At 36.9% G+C, this 15,829-nt stretch overlaps 2 protein-coding genes across 2 annotated transcripts; one reads left to right on the top strand and one right to left on the bottom strand.

Annotated features, from left to right (window-relative positions):
• Position 1: 1 nt before the first annotated feature.
• LOC135472343 (gamma-glutamyl hydrolase-like) lies at positions 2–8,240 on the top strand. Its single transcript, XM_064751811.1, has 9 exons — positions 2–220; positions 1,322–1,433; positions 3,220–3,270; positions 4,459–4,543; positions 5,256–5,397; positions 5,822–5,928; positions 6,483–6,576; positions 7,503–7,640; positions 8,071–8,240. The coding sequence occupies exons 1-9, from the start codon at positions 121–123 to the stop codon at positions 8,232–8,234; spliced, it is 993 nt and encodes a 330-aa protein (XP_064607881.1). The 5' UTR covers positions 2–120; the 3' UTR covers positions 8,235–8,240.
• Positions 8,241–10,424: 2,184 nt separating this feature from the next.
• LOC135472333 (bifunctional arginine demethylase and lysyl-hydroxylase JMJD6-like) lies at positions 10,425–15,659 on the bottom strand. Its single transcript, XM_064751799.1, is given in 11 exon segments — positions 10,425–10,710; positions 11,133–11,287; positions 11,842–11,858; positions 11,861–11,947; positions 11,949–11,992; positions 12,376–12,582; positions 12,901–13,045; positions 13,324–13,517; positions 13,748–13,941; positions 14,141–14,527; positions 15,289–15,659. Coding segments are annotated over 10 exon segments (1,668 nt in total). The 5' UTR covers positions 14,485–14,527; positions 15,289–15,659; the 3' UTR covers positions 10,425–10,429.
• Positions 15,660–15,829: the final 170 nt, after the last annotated feature.

The following is a 15,829-nucleotide window of genomic DNA, read 5'->3' as shown; positions in this document are numbered from 1 at the left end:
GTTTGATTGTTTTCAAACGCTAATCAGATCCAACAATTATAATATGGTCACATGACTTTTACACCACAGTATTGTCACGTGATATGTTTGGTCACATGACGTGACTTGCACATTACGAATATGGAGTGGGACATCGGACTGAGAAAAATATGCATGGTTGCAGTCGTTTTGCACATCGGTAACTACGGTGTTCTGGCATTAAACAACCGACCAATTATAGGTAAACAAGGGGACAATATGTATCAGCATGGGACCTGGGACATACCATTAAATCAGTGTGTAAAGCGATGTGCCCTGTTGTGAATGTGAGTGGGGTCTCCGTGGCTCAGTCGGTTAGCGCGCTAGCGCAGCGTAATGACCCAGGGGCCTCTCACCAAGGCGGTCGCTGTGAGTTGAAGTCCAGCTCATGCTGACTTCCTCTCCGGTCGTACGTGGAAAGGTCTGTCGGCAACCTGCGGATGGTCGTGGGTTTCCCCCGAGCTCTGCAAAACATGTTCCATTCTGCGGTTTCATCTGTGACGTATTTGGTCTACCAGTTGTGACGTCGCGCTGTAAACGCTGCAGTGGATTGTTCAACGTCACTGAAATGGCGTAATACATCCCACTTCGGACTTACGCTGGTATCCCATTGTGACTATAAGTTAACTAGTATTAACTGAATGTTACTGAATTGATCATTCACATTTGACATCAGATTAAAGAAACAGTGCTGATTATTACTTGTAAATCATTAATTTGAGTGAAATATTATGTTCTTCAGTCAGTCAAATGGATTATTTATCTCAGAAATAAGAGTTAACACAGGTGGTTTTTTATAAGCCATACATACCCGAACAACTAAATTAACTTGCTGCTATAGTTCAAAGAACAGACCTTATTCAGCTGTTTTATTTTTGATAGGAATGTCAAATAATAGGCGAAAATAAATTTTGTCTTATTCTGTGTTTTGCTTTAATAGGGGTTTAATACATTTTATGCACAGATCTCCCTATTACATGTATTGCAAAAAGCGATTTTTTTGTTCCTGATGATTGAAATTAGAGTATGTGTTTCATATCTGTGTATAGTGCTATTGAAGTCAAAATAAGTTTTACAAATGTTTCAATTTTAAATAAATGAAGTCAGGTGTTAAAAATTTGCTTCCTGCAATACATGTAGTTCATGTTTGTAAAGGTATTGGAAGAACAGGTTATAGCTGGGGAAATACAGCTTAATTGTGATGCTAAACCACTCTTACATAAACACATTTTACTGAAATGCGTACTGTGAAAATAAAATTTCAAAAAATTTAAATTGAGCACTCTATATTTATTTAATAAAGGGGTTTTGAGTCAGACTTCAGATGGTGATTTCAAACCATATGGTGACAGCTACATCCTCTCTTCCTACATAAAATACCTAGAATCTGGAGGGGCCAGAGTTGTCCCTATTAGGTAAGTACATATGTAATAGCGCATACTCCTTTCAGCTCTTGTGCCGCTCTCTATATGCTCGCTGTACATCACTGACACTACTAAACAATCTTGACCTTTGGAGCCTGTGTCACGCATGCAGGCTTGTTTTAATGGGCTTAACCTCACCACTGGCATCGTCACGGGAAACTATTTAATCAGCATTGATCAGTAGAATGGTTTCAGTTTTGGTTAGAATAATCTTGTGCATATGTTAGGTAAAGAGAATGCATGTGTTGGCAATATTAACAGAAGCAAAGGTTGAAACAGAATTTTTGTGTTTTCTGATACGACTTCCTGCCTCATCACTGTGACCCCAGTGACCTCGTGTCGTTCAAGATTTTCTATACAAAATTTGCTAGTGGTAGTAGTGCTGTAAAGCAAACGTAGAGAGACGCACATGCACAGCTTGGATTATTGAAATAGGGCCCAGTATGTCACTAGCCAAGAGGACCAGTGCCCATTGATATTTACTGGTCCTCTATGATAGCCGCTGGTCCTTAAGTTACTTGAAAGAAAACTGTTCTAGGATTTATTTTCCTCTAAATGTAAATTATGTAATAGGAACCATATATTTATATGATTGTTTAAAAATGAAGGTACATTCATGGCGACTGACGTACATGTTGATAAGTCACAGGCCACTCTGACAGACTAGTACATGGTTAACTCTACAGGCCTGATCAAAATTCCACATGGCTCAGACCAGGAGACTTAATTTTGAGCCCTAGTATGGGGCTAGACACAAAGTCAAGTTGGCTTTCTCAGGGAAAAAACAGTGAAATGTCATGTTATTTACATTCAATCACATATTTAACTACAAATGCGATGAAGTAATTGCGGAATGAATAATTTTAAAATTTACAAGTATTTTATGTCATGATGTAATTCTCACCAATGATTCTGCACTATGAATATGCCGTGAATATACTACAACTGACATAAAATTTCATCCATAACTAAGTTATTCATTTTACTTGATTTTCACAGTTACATTCATCTTTATATGGAAAGGTGTTTTGAGGTTTTATTTGGAAGGAAATATGATGGCAAATGCAGTAATCATGTTTGAACTTGAATAGTAGATGTGATACTTTCAGCAAGCTACTGGAAAATGACTATACAAGTGAATGGATGAAGGAGTGGCACAATTCCTAGTGAATAGACCTCTTCAGATGGTGTCAGTTTAAATCTATAGATCACTACATTTACATGTAATAATCTACATTCACATGAAAGGACATTCATCAAAAATTTTCAGGGCCTCTGTAGCCAAGGTTGTAAGCACGCCAGCACAGCACAAAGACCCAGGAGCCTTCCACTAATGTGGTTGCTGTGAGTTTAAATCCAGCTCATGCTGACTTTCTCTCCGGCTGTACGTGGGAAGGTCTGCCACAACCTGTGGATGGTCATGTGTTTCCCCCGAACACTGCCCGGTTTCATCCCACCATAATGCTGGCCATCGTCGTATAAGTGAAATATTCTTGGGTACGGCGTAAAAGATCAATCAAATTAATAAATAAATGATCAAAAATTTTTCTACACGCTTAACGCAGATCATGGTTCACAGTGTACAGAGCAACCTAAATATTCATCTCTAATTATTATTATTATTATTATTTACGTACCATCAGTCTGTGCAAACTTTGTTTCTAAACGGACCTAATGATGATGTTAAAACTGGCATCACTGGATTTTGCTATCTCAATCTGATCATGTGTTATCTGCTCATCTGAATGTAGTCATAATGCCCTTGATTTTTTTGCAGGATCTACCAAAGCGATGATTACTACAGAAGCATTTTCAATTCTATAAATGGGTAAGCGTTAAGTAGCATAGGATTCTTGTGGTACGTGTTTGTGTATTGTGTGAAATGACTCTGACAAGGACTCCTAAGGGCATAGCCTTAGTGTGCAAGTGATTCACATTGAGGTGGTATCATATACCTCGTGTTGATAAATCTTTACTAGACGTTGGGTCATGTGTCTTATGTATTCAAAACATCCAACTGAGGTAACGAAGAAAGGAGCATAAGACTGTGCAGATAAAAATTAAGGATATCATACGTTTCAGAGTTTGACCATAACTGTGTGACATTTCATTTTTTGAAAGTTTATTAACGGTATAGTGCTGCAATCTTAGCATGTATTTCCAGCTATAGTCTATTGCAATGAAAGTAAAGTAAATCTGTTTGTCTATGGAACATTATGGATGCCTTTTAAGCCCTCTCATCTGAGGTCAAGGTCTGCATTTCTGTCAAGGGAGATAATGTATACAATTGCAATCAGTGCACTATTTATTAGGATATTGTCATATCATATACAGTCAACTGAAGGCATTAGCATGCCAGCACAGCGCAATGACCCAGGAGCCTCTCACCAATACAGGCGCTGTGAGTACACGCTCATACATGGGATGCCAGCAACCTGTGGATGGTGGTGGGTTTTTTGCCCTGGGCTCTGCTCGGTTTCCCCTTACCACAATGCTGGCCGCCATAATATAAGCGAAAAAAAAATGTAGGGTCAGCTAGTTACAAGTTAGAGCTGGAGTGTCAGAAAGTGTTTTGTAACATTCTGGAAAGCTTTGTTTTGTTTGTAACATAATGTAAAAAGTATTCCATTAGCTTTCTCAGATTGTAATAATTGTATAATATATGCTGGAATTTTGTTACATTCTGGGACACCATATCATTGCGTGTACATGTTCATTGTATATTATTTCAGTGTCAGGAATAGATTGCCTTTTCCAAATAGTAATCAAGGCCTTGAAGTTACAACCCAGTACGGTTTGTTTGTGACATAATGTACACTGGCTTTTTTTTCAACCCAAACACTTGACTGACATTAGAGAAGAAAATGTCAAGTGGGCCAAATCAATCTTGAAATGTACATATATACATGTATTAAGATTATTTTATGCAGTGTTAGATTCGGAAAGAGGGATAGGAAAAGCTCAAACCAGAATCAGTAATTGGTCCCGTGTATACTGACTTGTGTTTCTCCTGCAGTGTCTTGTTCCCTGGAGGAGGAGCAAATTTGACTACATCAGGTTATGCTCAGGCAGGCAGGATTCTCTTTGATTTAGCTATAGAGGTAAGGAATGGTATTAGTATGAAAGGTGACTGTATTTTAGGATTTGTAATAAATAGTGTAACGTTTGTTTATGAAGTCATTGTCGCCTAATTTTTGGAGTACCTGACCCTGGGCTTCCTGGGGTGCCAAATTTTAGGGCCTACATGTACCTACCTACTAAGATGATACCAAGGTCATTCACAATTGATTATCAATCTGCCCTCATTTCTAAAGGTTTCTGTCTCTTGTTATTTATGTAATTTCAATTTAATAAAAATTTAAAATATCAATTAATCCGTAAGTCATTTGCATCTTACCTGTTAATGTTACAAAGGCGTAAAACAAAACATACCTGTATAATGTTTATCACACGTATCACAATTTCATACATCTATCATCTGCGTATGTCATCTATGTATATATGTTTCATTCTAAATCATTGACAAGAACAAATATCTCATCGAGATGAGCATTTTATGTAGATTGATCACATAATTCAGACTGGAATGCTTTTCTGTTCCATAAAACATTTTCGTATAAAGAATTGCCAACTATGAGAATTGTGAGAAACCTATGGAATAAATATCATGTATTAGATTTTAAAATGTGGAATTATATCTCATTTCAACTTTATGGCTAAGGATTTTTGCTTTTTCATGAATTACTTACTAGGTTAATTATTGTAGTACCAGTAATGTAACAGGTATTAAAATGTTCAGCATTCTTGTTTCAGGCCAACAAAGCTGGAGACTTCTTCCCAGTGTGGGGAACATGCCTGGGATTCCAGTTCCTAACAGCTCTTGTTGCAAAGAAAGTACTACTGGGCCACTTTGATGCTGAAAACTTGCCACTGCCTCTTGATCTCATTTCTCCAGGTATAACACTGCACCAGCTTTGCGTGACCAGGAATTTCCGAAGAACCTATTTCAGTGATTTATTTACTTGATGGGTGTTTTATGCTGTACTCAAGAATATTTCAATTATACAACAGCGGCCAGCATTATGGTGGGAGGAAAACGGGCAGAGCCCATGGGAAACCCACAACCAACACAGGTTTGCTGGAAGAGCTTCCCTCGTACAGCCAGAGAGGAAGCCAGCCTTAGCTGGACTTGGGCTCACAGTGACCACATTGGTGAGAGACTCCTGGGTCATGGTCTCACTGCATTGTACAATGGTCAAACCATGATTTCCTTACCGCTTTTTAAATAATTTAAATTTTTTTACCTATGATATTTTTTCTTTTTCTAATACAAGCTTCCATGGCATGATTCTAATGGTAAATGTCTTTTGCTTCCCAAGATTACCAAAAGAGTGAAATTTTTGGCCAAGCACCTCAAGAAATTATTGATGCTTTGAAGACAGAAAATGTTACAGCCAACTCTCACCAGTTTGGGATCACTCCAGAGGTTTGTATATCAACTGTAGCTTATGTAGAAAGTAATATTTGTGGACATGTTGTAGGTAGTGGTGTTAGTCTATGTAAATAACAGTCAGCACAATTATTGCCGATGAAATGAATTGTTGTGACAGAGCACAATAACCCAGGGGTCTATCACCAATTTGGTCACTGTGAGTTCAAGACCAGCTCATACTGGCTTTCTCTGCGGCTATACATGCGAAGGTCTACAAGCAACCTATGGAGGGTTGTGGGTTTTCCACAGCTGTTTGCTTTCCTCCCACCATGATGCTGGCCGCTGTCATATAAGTAAAATATTCTTGAGTACAGCGTAAAACACCAATCAAATAAATAAATTGTTGTGAGAATATCACTCAATCACTCAGAAGCAAAACATGTTTATATGTCAAATTTAATAGTATTATCATATATTTGTGAATTCAACTACATGTACACAGTATTGGCCTATTGTACAGAAAGGATTGATTTTAAAAACAAGGCCTTCAAGGCAGATAAACAAATTTATGAAACAGTATTTAAATATGAAAGTGTTTCTGATTTCAGGTATTCAAGCAAAATGATGACCTGAGAAACTTTTTCAGAATTTTGTCAACAAACAAGGATCGAAAAGGGGGTGTATTTGTGTCAAGCATGGAAGGTTTGTACAAAACATCAACATCTAGTACTGATTCATGATTTTGAGTTCAAGTAAAGTTTGTGTACTATTTTGTAACAATCGTGCTTTTCTTGCTATGTGTGGGGAGAAGAACATGACGTGAATCACTCTGATGTTGGGAACAGATTTTCAGCATGAAAGTTATTATATACGCAAAGTTATTTACCAGACTTTGTATATATTGAGGATCTGAGAACTGTTTTGGGGTGCCCTTGCATGAGATTATGCCAGAAGTTTAGAGCCTCAACCAGTTATTGTCTATGTAACTTTGTATCAGATAGTAACACCTGTGTTGATGGTCTGTATTCTGTCTCTCTAGGCTATCGGTACCCGTTATGTACCTAATGCAGAAATCAGGGTTATTGTCTATGTAACTGTATCAGACAATAACACCTGTGTTGATGGTCTGTATTCTCTCTCCCTAGGCTATCGGTACCCATTATGTACCTAATGCAGAAATCAGGGTTATTGTCTATGTAACTTTGTTTCAGACAGTAACACCTGTGTTGATGGTCTGTATTCTGTCCCTTTAGGCTATCGGTACCCATTATGTATCTTATGAAGAAATCAGGGTTATTGTCTATGTAACTTTGTATCAGACAATAACACCTGTGTTGATGGTCTGTATTCTGCCCCCCTAGGCAATCATTACACATTATGTATCTAATGCAGAAATCAGGGTTATTGTCTGTGTAGGTTTATATCAAACAGTAACACCTGTGTTGATGGCCTGTATTCTGTCCCAAAAGGCTATCAGTGCACATTATGTACCTAATGCTGAAATCAGGGTTATTGTCTATGTAACTTTGTATCGGATAATAATACCTGTGTTGATGGTCTGTATTCTGTCCCTCTAGGCTGTCAGTACCGATTATGTATCTAACAACACCTGTGTTCTGTTCCTCTAGGTTATAAGTACCCAGTCTGGGGTGTGCAATTTCATCCGGAGAAGAACGTCTTCATCTGGTATGAAAAGTACAAATGGCTCCACAACGAGGATGCTGTCAAAGTCACGCAATATTTTGCTAATTTTTTTGTTAATCAAGGTGAGTGTGTAATGTGTTTCTTTTAATCATCTTACTATGGCTTTATTGAAAACACTGGAATATTAAATCACATAATGAATGGTACCTGCTAGAATAGCTGAAGGTCATATTATTACATGCCATTTCGATGAGTCTCAAATGGCAAATGTTATTGGAGAGACCGTGTGTATATTTATACCCCGCCGAGCCCTGTGAAATTTGACCAGAGGTATAGTAATGAAAACCTAATATATTGTTGCCAAAATTGTTTTGTTTTTATATAGAGACTATTTTATTTCAATATCACAATACAATCCATTATCCAGCTTTAAGGTCAATTTCAATGCCCAGACATGATCCACATAAGTGGCCCAACAATCTAGAAATTGTACAAAAAGCCACTGGAAACATTCAAGTAAAACTAACAAAGTTTCAACTTCATTATTTTCAGCCCGACATAACAACCACTCATTCTCCAGTGAGGAAGCTGCAGCTGCCGCTGTCATAGAAAACTACAGTCCAGTCTACCTCAAATCTTTCTACCCTTACGAGTCCCTATATGTCTTCAATTTTACCTCAAACGACAATACGATAAATGTAGTTAATCAGCTGTGATGTGAGAAATATTTGAGAATTGTCTACAGCCTACAGCTTTAAAGCACACCAAAAGTTAACAAAGATTTGCAACTTTAGCATTTTATTATTCTATTCATTTACATGTATTATGATAATAAAGATTTCTCATTGTCCATCTAGCCCTACATTACACCTTTAACCAAAGAGAAAAATAAAAAATATATGCTATACATTATGCTGATACCAAAGAAAAAATTTGAGATGACATTTTATTATCAGCCAGTGTTGACCAGGGGAGATAACTCATGCGTATTTTGTAAATTATGAAGTTTCAGAAATGTTTCTAGTGACGAGCAACAAATGACACTGACATTGAGTTGCAGCCTCATTGTAACAATGAAGTGCAGCTAAACTGTCACCTCTAAGATGTAAAGACCGATATGGAATAGCAATAATTACTACATCTAGACCAATTTTGATACATTCCGCATGTTTTATAAGAGATATAATTGCTTACAATTCTTTCTGACTCTATATTTTCACAGTGAGTTTATTTTTCTAATGACTACTTGCCTTTAGCTGTTAATAATAATAAAGGTAGCCATCATTTCTCACGTATCTTGTGAAAAGACTTTACATGAAACTTTTTTGAATTGTAATATTTGTTGTAAAAGTAGTAATTTAAGAATTCATGTCTGTACATGCTTGATCTAATGTGAACGACATGTATAAAATATGTATCAGTGCTCAAAAGGTTCTCCATAGATAACACTTATGTACATATATATATTTATCTATTTTTTATCAGTTTTTCTGATACATGTGTAATATTAACAAAACTACAGGTATGCCTGATTTTGAAAGAAATGGAAATAAAATGTCTTGTTCACCAGGATGTAATGTTGATCCTGTCACATTCCATCTGTCCTCTCATTCTAAAATTCAGTTGAATAAATTAGTACATTTCTACTAGAGTTGACTCTACTTGGTTTTCTCCAGATCTAAACCTGACCATTTTCACATACAGTATTATATACAGTGTAACATACATGCTTATAAACTAAACTGTTTGTTGAGCCTTGTTGGAAATAAAACAATTAACACATTTGATTGAAGTGGAAAAATGTGTGCTGGTTTAATGACTATGTAAACTATTTTGTACATGGCATCATCCTACCCAAAACTTGAAAATGGTAATTCCTCATTTCAAGCTCGGCAGTAGGAAAGCATTTCTGATGCTAAACTGTAAGGTTATGTGACTTGTTGTCCATGCCGTATCCACAAAACCATGTTTGACTTAAGTCAAAATTTGGACCCCCTCATCAGTGCTACTTTAAAACAAATGTGTCAAATCCCAATTTCCAGCGCATAAAAGTAACTGTTGTGATGAGATTTTAAATTTTGACCTAAGTGAGAAGTAACTTTGTGGAATTGGCCCTTGATTCCTTTTTTCAGATAGCAATTGTAATTTAAAGGCCGAACTAATGTTAACATGACTAAAAGAAACAGCCAACTCGTACCATTCTAAAAAAAGTTGTGAAGTAAGTCTTATATAATACATAACAAACGCAACGTTATGTCCAGACTAAATTCTTCAAACAACTGGGTTCATTAATGATTGTGATTAAAAGACCGGGCTCCAGGATCACATAGCAATGTTAGTCTGAAGTCCAAATTTTAATCATCAAATTTGGTATGTGCCTTTCCTTGTTTTTTAGTTGAGATTTGTTTTCCAATAACGTAACCTGAATTTACATTGTCAAGCAAAATTTTGACCTGGTTACACCAGAAATAACCATTTCAGTGTAATCAAATTTTATGTATTTGATGTCTGACTCATACCTGTTATGTTTATGGTGTTAAAATGATTTTAGTTTTTGAAAAACCTGTAATGGGACTCGCCTTAGGAACTTTATCAGCAATTTTGAATGGCAACATGAACAGATCAGGCTGATATCTTGTGAAACCACATAACAAGCCTCCAACGGCTGAATTTTGAGTAGTATTCATTTAACACATTAAGACTTCGGGTGCATGTGAATTTAAAATGATTTAAAAATGTAACAAACTTTAGCAAAATCAGCAAAAAAAGGATCAGCTGAGAGGGGTACATAGATTATTTGCATATGTATATTGCACAAAAATATCATTAATGTCATTATGGCCATAAAGCTGTTAAAATAAGGAAAATCATACATTGCTAAAAACAACCAAAATATTTATCAACGAAAATATCAAGATGTTATGTCATAATCATTAAATGAGTCTGGAGGCCACATTTTATACTTCTTCCAGGGGAGATCACTGATACTGCTGGACATCTTACTGTTGAAAGTGTCACTTGTGAACTGGGTCAGGAGATCCTCTGCTCTAGGGTCAATAAGTGCACTTATCTCCAGCTCCTCCTTCACTGCTTTGAAATTTGACAAGTCTACAAAATTCCCTGAAATAGCCAATGACGTCTCCAAGTTTTCTACTCTGTGAGGACAGCCAGATGGTACAAACAGGAGGTCACCTAAAACAGATAAATTGGCACAATAACACAAGGGCCTCTCGCCAATGCTATCACTGGGAGTTCAAGTCCATCTTATAATGATGTTCGTGGGAAGGTGAGGCAAAAACCTGCAGATGGTCATGGGTTTGCCCTGGATCTGCCCTGTTTCCTCCGACCATAATGCTGGCTGCCATCGTAAATGCAACATGTTGTTGAGTACAGCGTGTAACTCCAATCGGGTACATAAATAAAAGAGAAACTTGAGGAGAGCTTACCGAAGCATATGGAAGGAACATACATGTAGCATCATGCGAAACTTGTGTGAGTATTTTATTACTAGAGATCAGAAAAACACGACGCTTAGGTAAAAAGAAAATGTGTTGTAAAGAAAAAAAAGATAAAACCTATGGTAGAGTAAAACAATATTGTTTGTAATTTTATACCTGGTTCTAACACACACTCCATGGGTTGAGTTAAGCTAAGCAGCGGGTGATGGTTCAAATCTGGGCTGTCCAAATTCACCTCAAACACAGGATCCATGGATGATGTGTATTGTGGATAGAGAAGTGGCTGATCTTTCCTGGGGAAAAACACCCACCTAGGAATTTAGAAGACAACACAAATGAGACAATCCGTCATACTGAGGCAAGTATAACTGCTTGTGGAAAATGTCTGGAAGGCAGTTAGGAACCGGAATGAGAATCCACTGTAACAGTCAGGACTTGCAAATTAAAGATCAAAAGTAGCTGCACATTATTCTTAAGTTTCTTAATTTTAAAAAATGGAAGAAAAGCAACATATTTACTGGAGTTTTATTCCCTAAAAAGACATCTTATGTAATAGGCATCCATGACAGTTTAAGCCTATTCAAAAGTTTGTAACTTTAAAATCTACAGCAACTACACTGCTAGACAGTAATTCTGGACCATAACTGAGGGGCAAAACGGGTAATTTTTGTTCCCTACTTTCACATGCTATCTGACTTGTAAACACAGCTGAATATTCACTTTTTATAACTTGGTTTGTAGAGACATATGGAGAAGAGAAATACTTTACTGTTGATTGAATCAACATAAACACTGTAGCAAGCATCTGTCTTTTACCACTAGACAAAATTTTAAACACGACTATTTTTCAAACAAATTACCGTACCTCTTCCTGCCTTCAAATTAACAGCCATCCAAAAGTTGGAGCCAAAAGCATCCACATGTAACTCCGTGGTGATGCCTTTAGGAGCTATAAACAAGCTTGGCCAGCTACTCATGGTACAGTGAGCCATGGGTAACCCTCTGCAGGAAATCACCTGAAATATCTCTTACAGGCTGTAACTATACTATATAAAATATCTTTTTTACAGATCTTTTCAAGCTAAAAAATAAAGGTTTGATTTTGGCAGTAAAATACCTTGCATATATATGGGAAAAAACATATGTAACCAACAATGTGAGGACTCATTGCACAATGCATTCTTGGGTCATAGAGACAACTCATGCCAGATTGATGAAAATTTATAACATGTTAAGGAAGTACGTAATAAATGCAAGTCTTGAGAAGATGCCAGCTTGTAGAAAATGTTGTTTTAGATGGTGTATGTCTGTCCACAGCTTTCTAGAATAAAAAATGTTAGAATTACCTTTTTCGGCCTTAAACTTTTGATTAATGAATGGCATTTTGAAACTCAATTACCTGCAAAATACCTAGGGACTGTGATTTCCTCAGCCAGTTGTGGACAGTGAAGAGGAAGACTCCAATCAAACAAACACAGGTTCCCAGTCTCTTCCCCATCTATCACACTGTCTACAAACTCTGCCACACTGGAAATTTTGTCATTCTCCAATCTGGCCCATTCTACAGACTCTGGCACATACTTTTTCAAACTCACTTTACATTTCCCTGTAATTCAGAAACTTGTGTGAAGTACATTTAAAATGTTGAAATTAACACTCATGGTAAAGCACTTTTAAACAAACTAATTCTCCAATATCTTAAAATCCACTAACTTGCAAATAGTGAAATTTACACTGAATGAAAATTGTCTTGAAAACATTATGTTGTTTGTTGTCTCCAGATGACTGTAATTCAATATTAAATTTTAACTGAGCTCTACATTTAAAGAAAACTTACCACCACTAAATTTTTTAAAGATCTGAAATAACTGGACTTAACAGATACACCATTTCTGATATCTACTAACAACACACAAGGACATACCTGCTTTGTTTTTGACATAGCTGAATGTCCATGGAGAGTCAGTCATCAGGGGCAGGTAACCAGTGATCACCACGGGAGTGCTGGTCTTGCTGTATTTGGTAAAAAATTCCTCAAAATTTAAGCTTTTAAAACATCGTCTTTCAACCTGAAAAAATAAAAACATGAGTCAATGATGGCTGCACCCTTTTTTATCATTACATAACTATGGCAATGCAAAAAATAAACATCACCAATCACTGTTCAATCACAAGCTGCACTGGCCAGTTAGTGGGGTTATCTCCCCTGATTCCATCCAGCTCACACACATATATATTGTCCTGTACAAATAGAGGTAGCTCAAATTTCAATGTGTTATTCACATAAAAAAATGAAAAAAATTTGAAGCAGAACTTTTGCTCCTGCTTCAGAACTTTGAACACTTACAGCTTTGCACTTTGGAAAACACCTGTTCTCATCTGGCTGTGTCTGTAAAGTTTCAATATGCTTTTGCTGAGTGGATTTTATCTGCATCTGCTTGTCAAGCTTGGCTGACAGCCACAAAACTTCTTTGGCTAGAAATACACAAAAGTAAAATGCTTCAGTTCCTCCGTGTTCATATTCACTGACCACCGATCCACCTAATATAAAGGTAAAAAGCAAATACTCACCTAAATTCAACAAAATCTTATGACACAATGTCAGTAATCCTGAAATCCCTGTGTTAAGTAATGGCTGCTCCCTAGCATTTCAGCAACACCTTTAATTATTTATTATTTTTTTCATGTGATATTTAGGTTGGCCTAGTTTTGTGTGGCATCTATAATTCTTTAAAAAATGTTTCTTTTTCTGATATTTCCTTGTTACCTACCATGTGGGTCATTTTCTAATGCCTTGAGAACCTCCACTTTAGCAATGCTGAAATTTCCAAGCTTTTCATGGTAAGATGCCAAAGCAGAATGAAGCTGTATGGAATCCTCTTTACTTAATGTCTGACTTGTATCCAAACTTAAAGCTGTCAACCGCTTTAATTCATTCTTGAGGAAATCTTTGGCAATATCCACCCTAAAGACAGAAAAAAAGACTTTGATAAGATTTCTCCTATGGCATTACCAATTCCCCTTAGTATTAAATTTCTTTTTTCCTTTCATTGGGTTTCATTATTAAATTCAGTAAAAGCATAAAAAATTCCTTTTCCGAACTTATTCTATATTCTTTACGCTGCATGATTAAAATTCTGGTTTATGTATGAATTAAAGGTTACCTTTGAACATAGTTGAGAACTGTATTTGGATTGTTGGATTTGGGAAGTACAGCAGGGGAGATAAGTCTACGCCCATGGCGACGCCACCACTTTGCCAGTGCTATATCGGCTGTGACAATGTCTAGATACTTCATCACTTTGCTTGGAGGATCAGCATCACACAAGTTTTCTGCCTCATCATGACTTCGTTTATTTCCTTTCTGAGCCTCATCTGAGCAAATATTATTTTGTGTTGAATTATATGGCACTTGTTTAGGAATTACTGTCACATTGTCATCAGTTATCGGCCACTCCGTTATAGGCACAGCACCTGTTGGTGTCTTTCCACTGTCACTCATTCTCATCTACATGTAATGTTAGAACATGCAATCAAGAAATGCTGAGTTCCTGTGAATCAGAAGAAAAAAATAAAACAACTAATACTACTTAAACTGCAACTTTAGGTCACAAAGTACCTGGATAGGGTGAAGGTTTTCTCAGGCATGCCAGTTTCCTCCACCTATAAACTTTCTAGCTGTCATACATATGTAAGTGAAAAATGCTTGATCACAGCATTAAACATTTTTTCTTTTGCTTGCATGCAGGATATTGTGTCATTATTATTAACCAAATATCAAAACCACAGCAGATCCTCAATTCAGCAACACTCAGAGGTCAACCTACTGTGATTAGTAATGTATTAACAAAACCAACCATTAACCTAACCTGGTTCTCTCATTCAGACACAAATCTGCATTATCTATGCTTCCCTTCATGTTAACCACAAAGAGAATAGAGAATACCTGTTAGCTCCAGAATGTTCATCCTTGAAGAGTTTCTCGGCTAGCTTTAGCTGTCGTAATGCCAGCTATTCTGACAGTTTTACTCCCTCGGTTGAACCGTGCCCACGTGCAGCAGGGTTAAAAAATACCATCAGTTAAATTAAACTGGATGCAAACTGTGGTAATTGGAAGTATTCAATTTACCTCAGAATTTTCTTTGTTGGCACATGGTGAAAAATTTTGATTTCAGGCTATATATCAAGACAAGACTTAATCAATACATAGCACCTGGTCTTTTGAATCATAAAGTTCATACATTCTGCTTACAGCGAGCTACACGTAAGCCTACATGAATTCGGTGCTGAGTTCCGTAAGCATAGGCCTTACTTGGTGTTATAACTGGAAAGCCATATTCACATAAGCACTGTTTAGGGAGTGTGCTGTAACTAAATATGCATCTACTTGGCATTTTAACTTTAATTTATCCACCTTCATCGAAGACGCACACCTAACATTGCGACATTCTCACTGCTTGTTCAGTGACATGTGAATGATCAAATAGACAGCTGATACATGTATGCCCACCCCTTTGGAACCCCGACTGACCAAGCCCTGCAAGAGTGAATCGGTCGACACTGGCATTACGCTCTGAAGAATTATGATATTAAGGAAATTAGCAACCTGTATTTAGATACATTCCAAGAGCTTTACAAGAAAGTACATGAGTTAATTAAACTATAGCCGATAACACCGTCCCTCTAAACACCTCTCAAATCTCGCAAAATCATGCGATATTTCGCTGCCGCTTTCAACCACCAGTAAAATTCGAGCACTTTGAGGTCAACCTGGGCACGTGACATGACACTATCGCTAACATCAATAAAGAATCTACGAATTTGTTGTTTTCCGCGTTAAATTTTCCGTCAGA

The sequence above is a fragment of the Liolophura sinensis genome, chromosome 1 (genome assembly GCF_032854445.1).
Source record: "Liolophura sinensis isolate JHLJ2023 chromosome 1, CUHK_Ljap_v2, whole genome shotgun sequence".
In the NCBI taxonomy this organism is placed as follows: domain Eukaryota; kingdom Metazoa; phylum Mollusca; class Polyplacophora; order Chitonida; family Chitonidae; genus Liolophura; species Liolophura sinensis.
Note: the sequence above shows the minus strand (reverse complement) of the source record. Positions and strands in the feature narration are given on the sequence as shown.

Bases quoted from the DNA above. Each gene is read 5' to 3' on its own strand.
- LOC135472343 (XM_064751811.1), top strand. From the start codon at position 121: ATGGAGTGGGACATCGGACTGAGAAAAATATGCATGGTTGCAGTCGTT. The intron at 3,271-4,458 runs GTAAGCGTTAAG...TTTCTCCTGCAG, and splicing joins ATTTTCAATTCTATAAATGG to TGTCTTGTTCCCTGGAGGAG. The intron at 5,398-5,821 runs GTATAACACTGC...TTGCTTCCCAAG, and splicing joins TCTTGATCTCATTTCTCCAG to ATTACCAAAAGAGTGAAATT.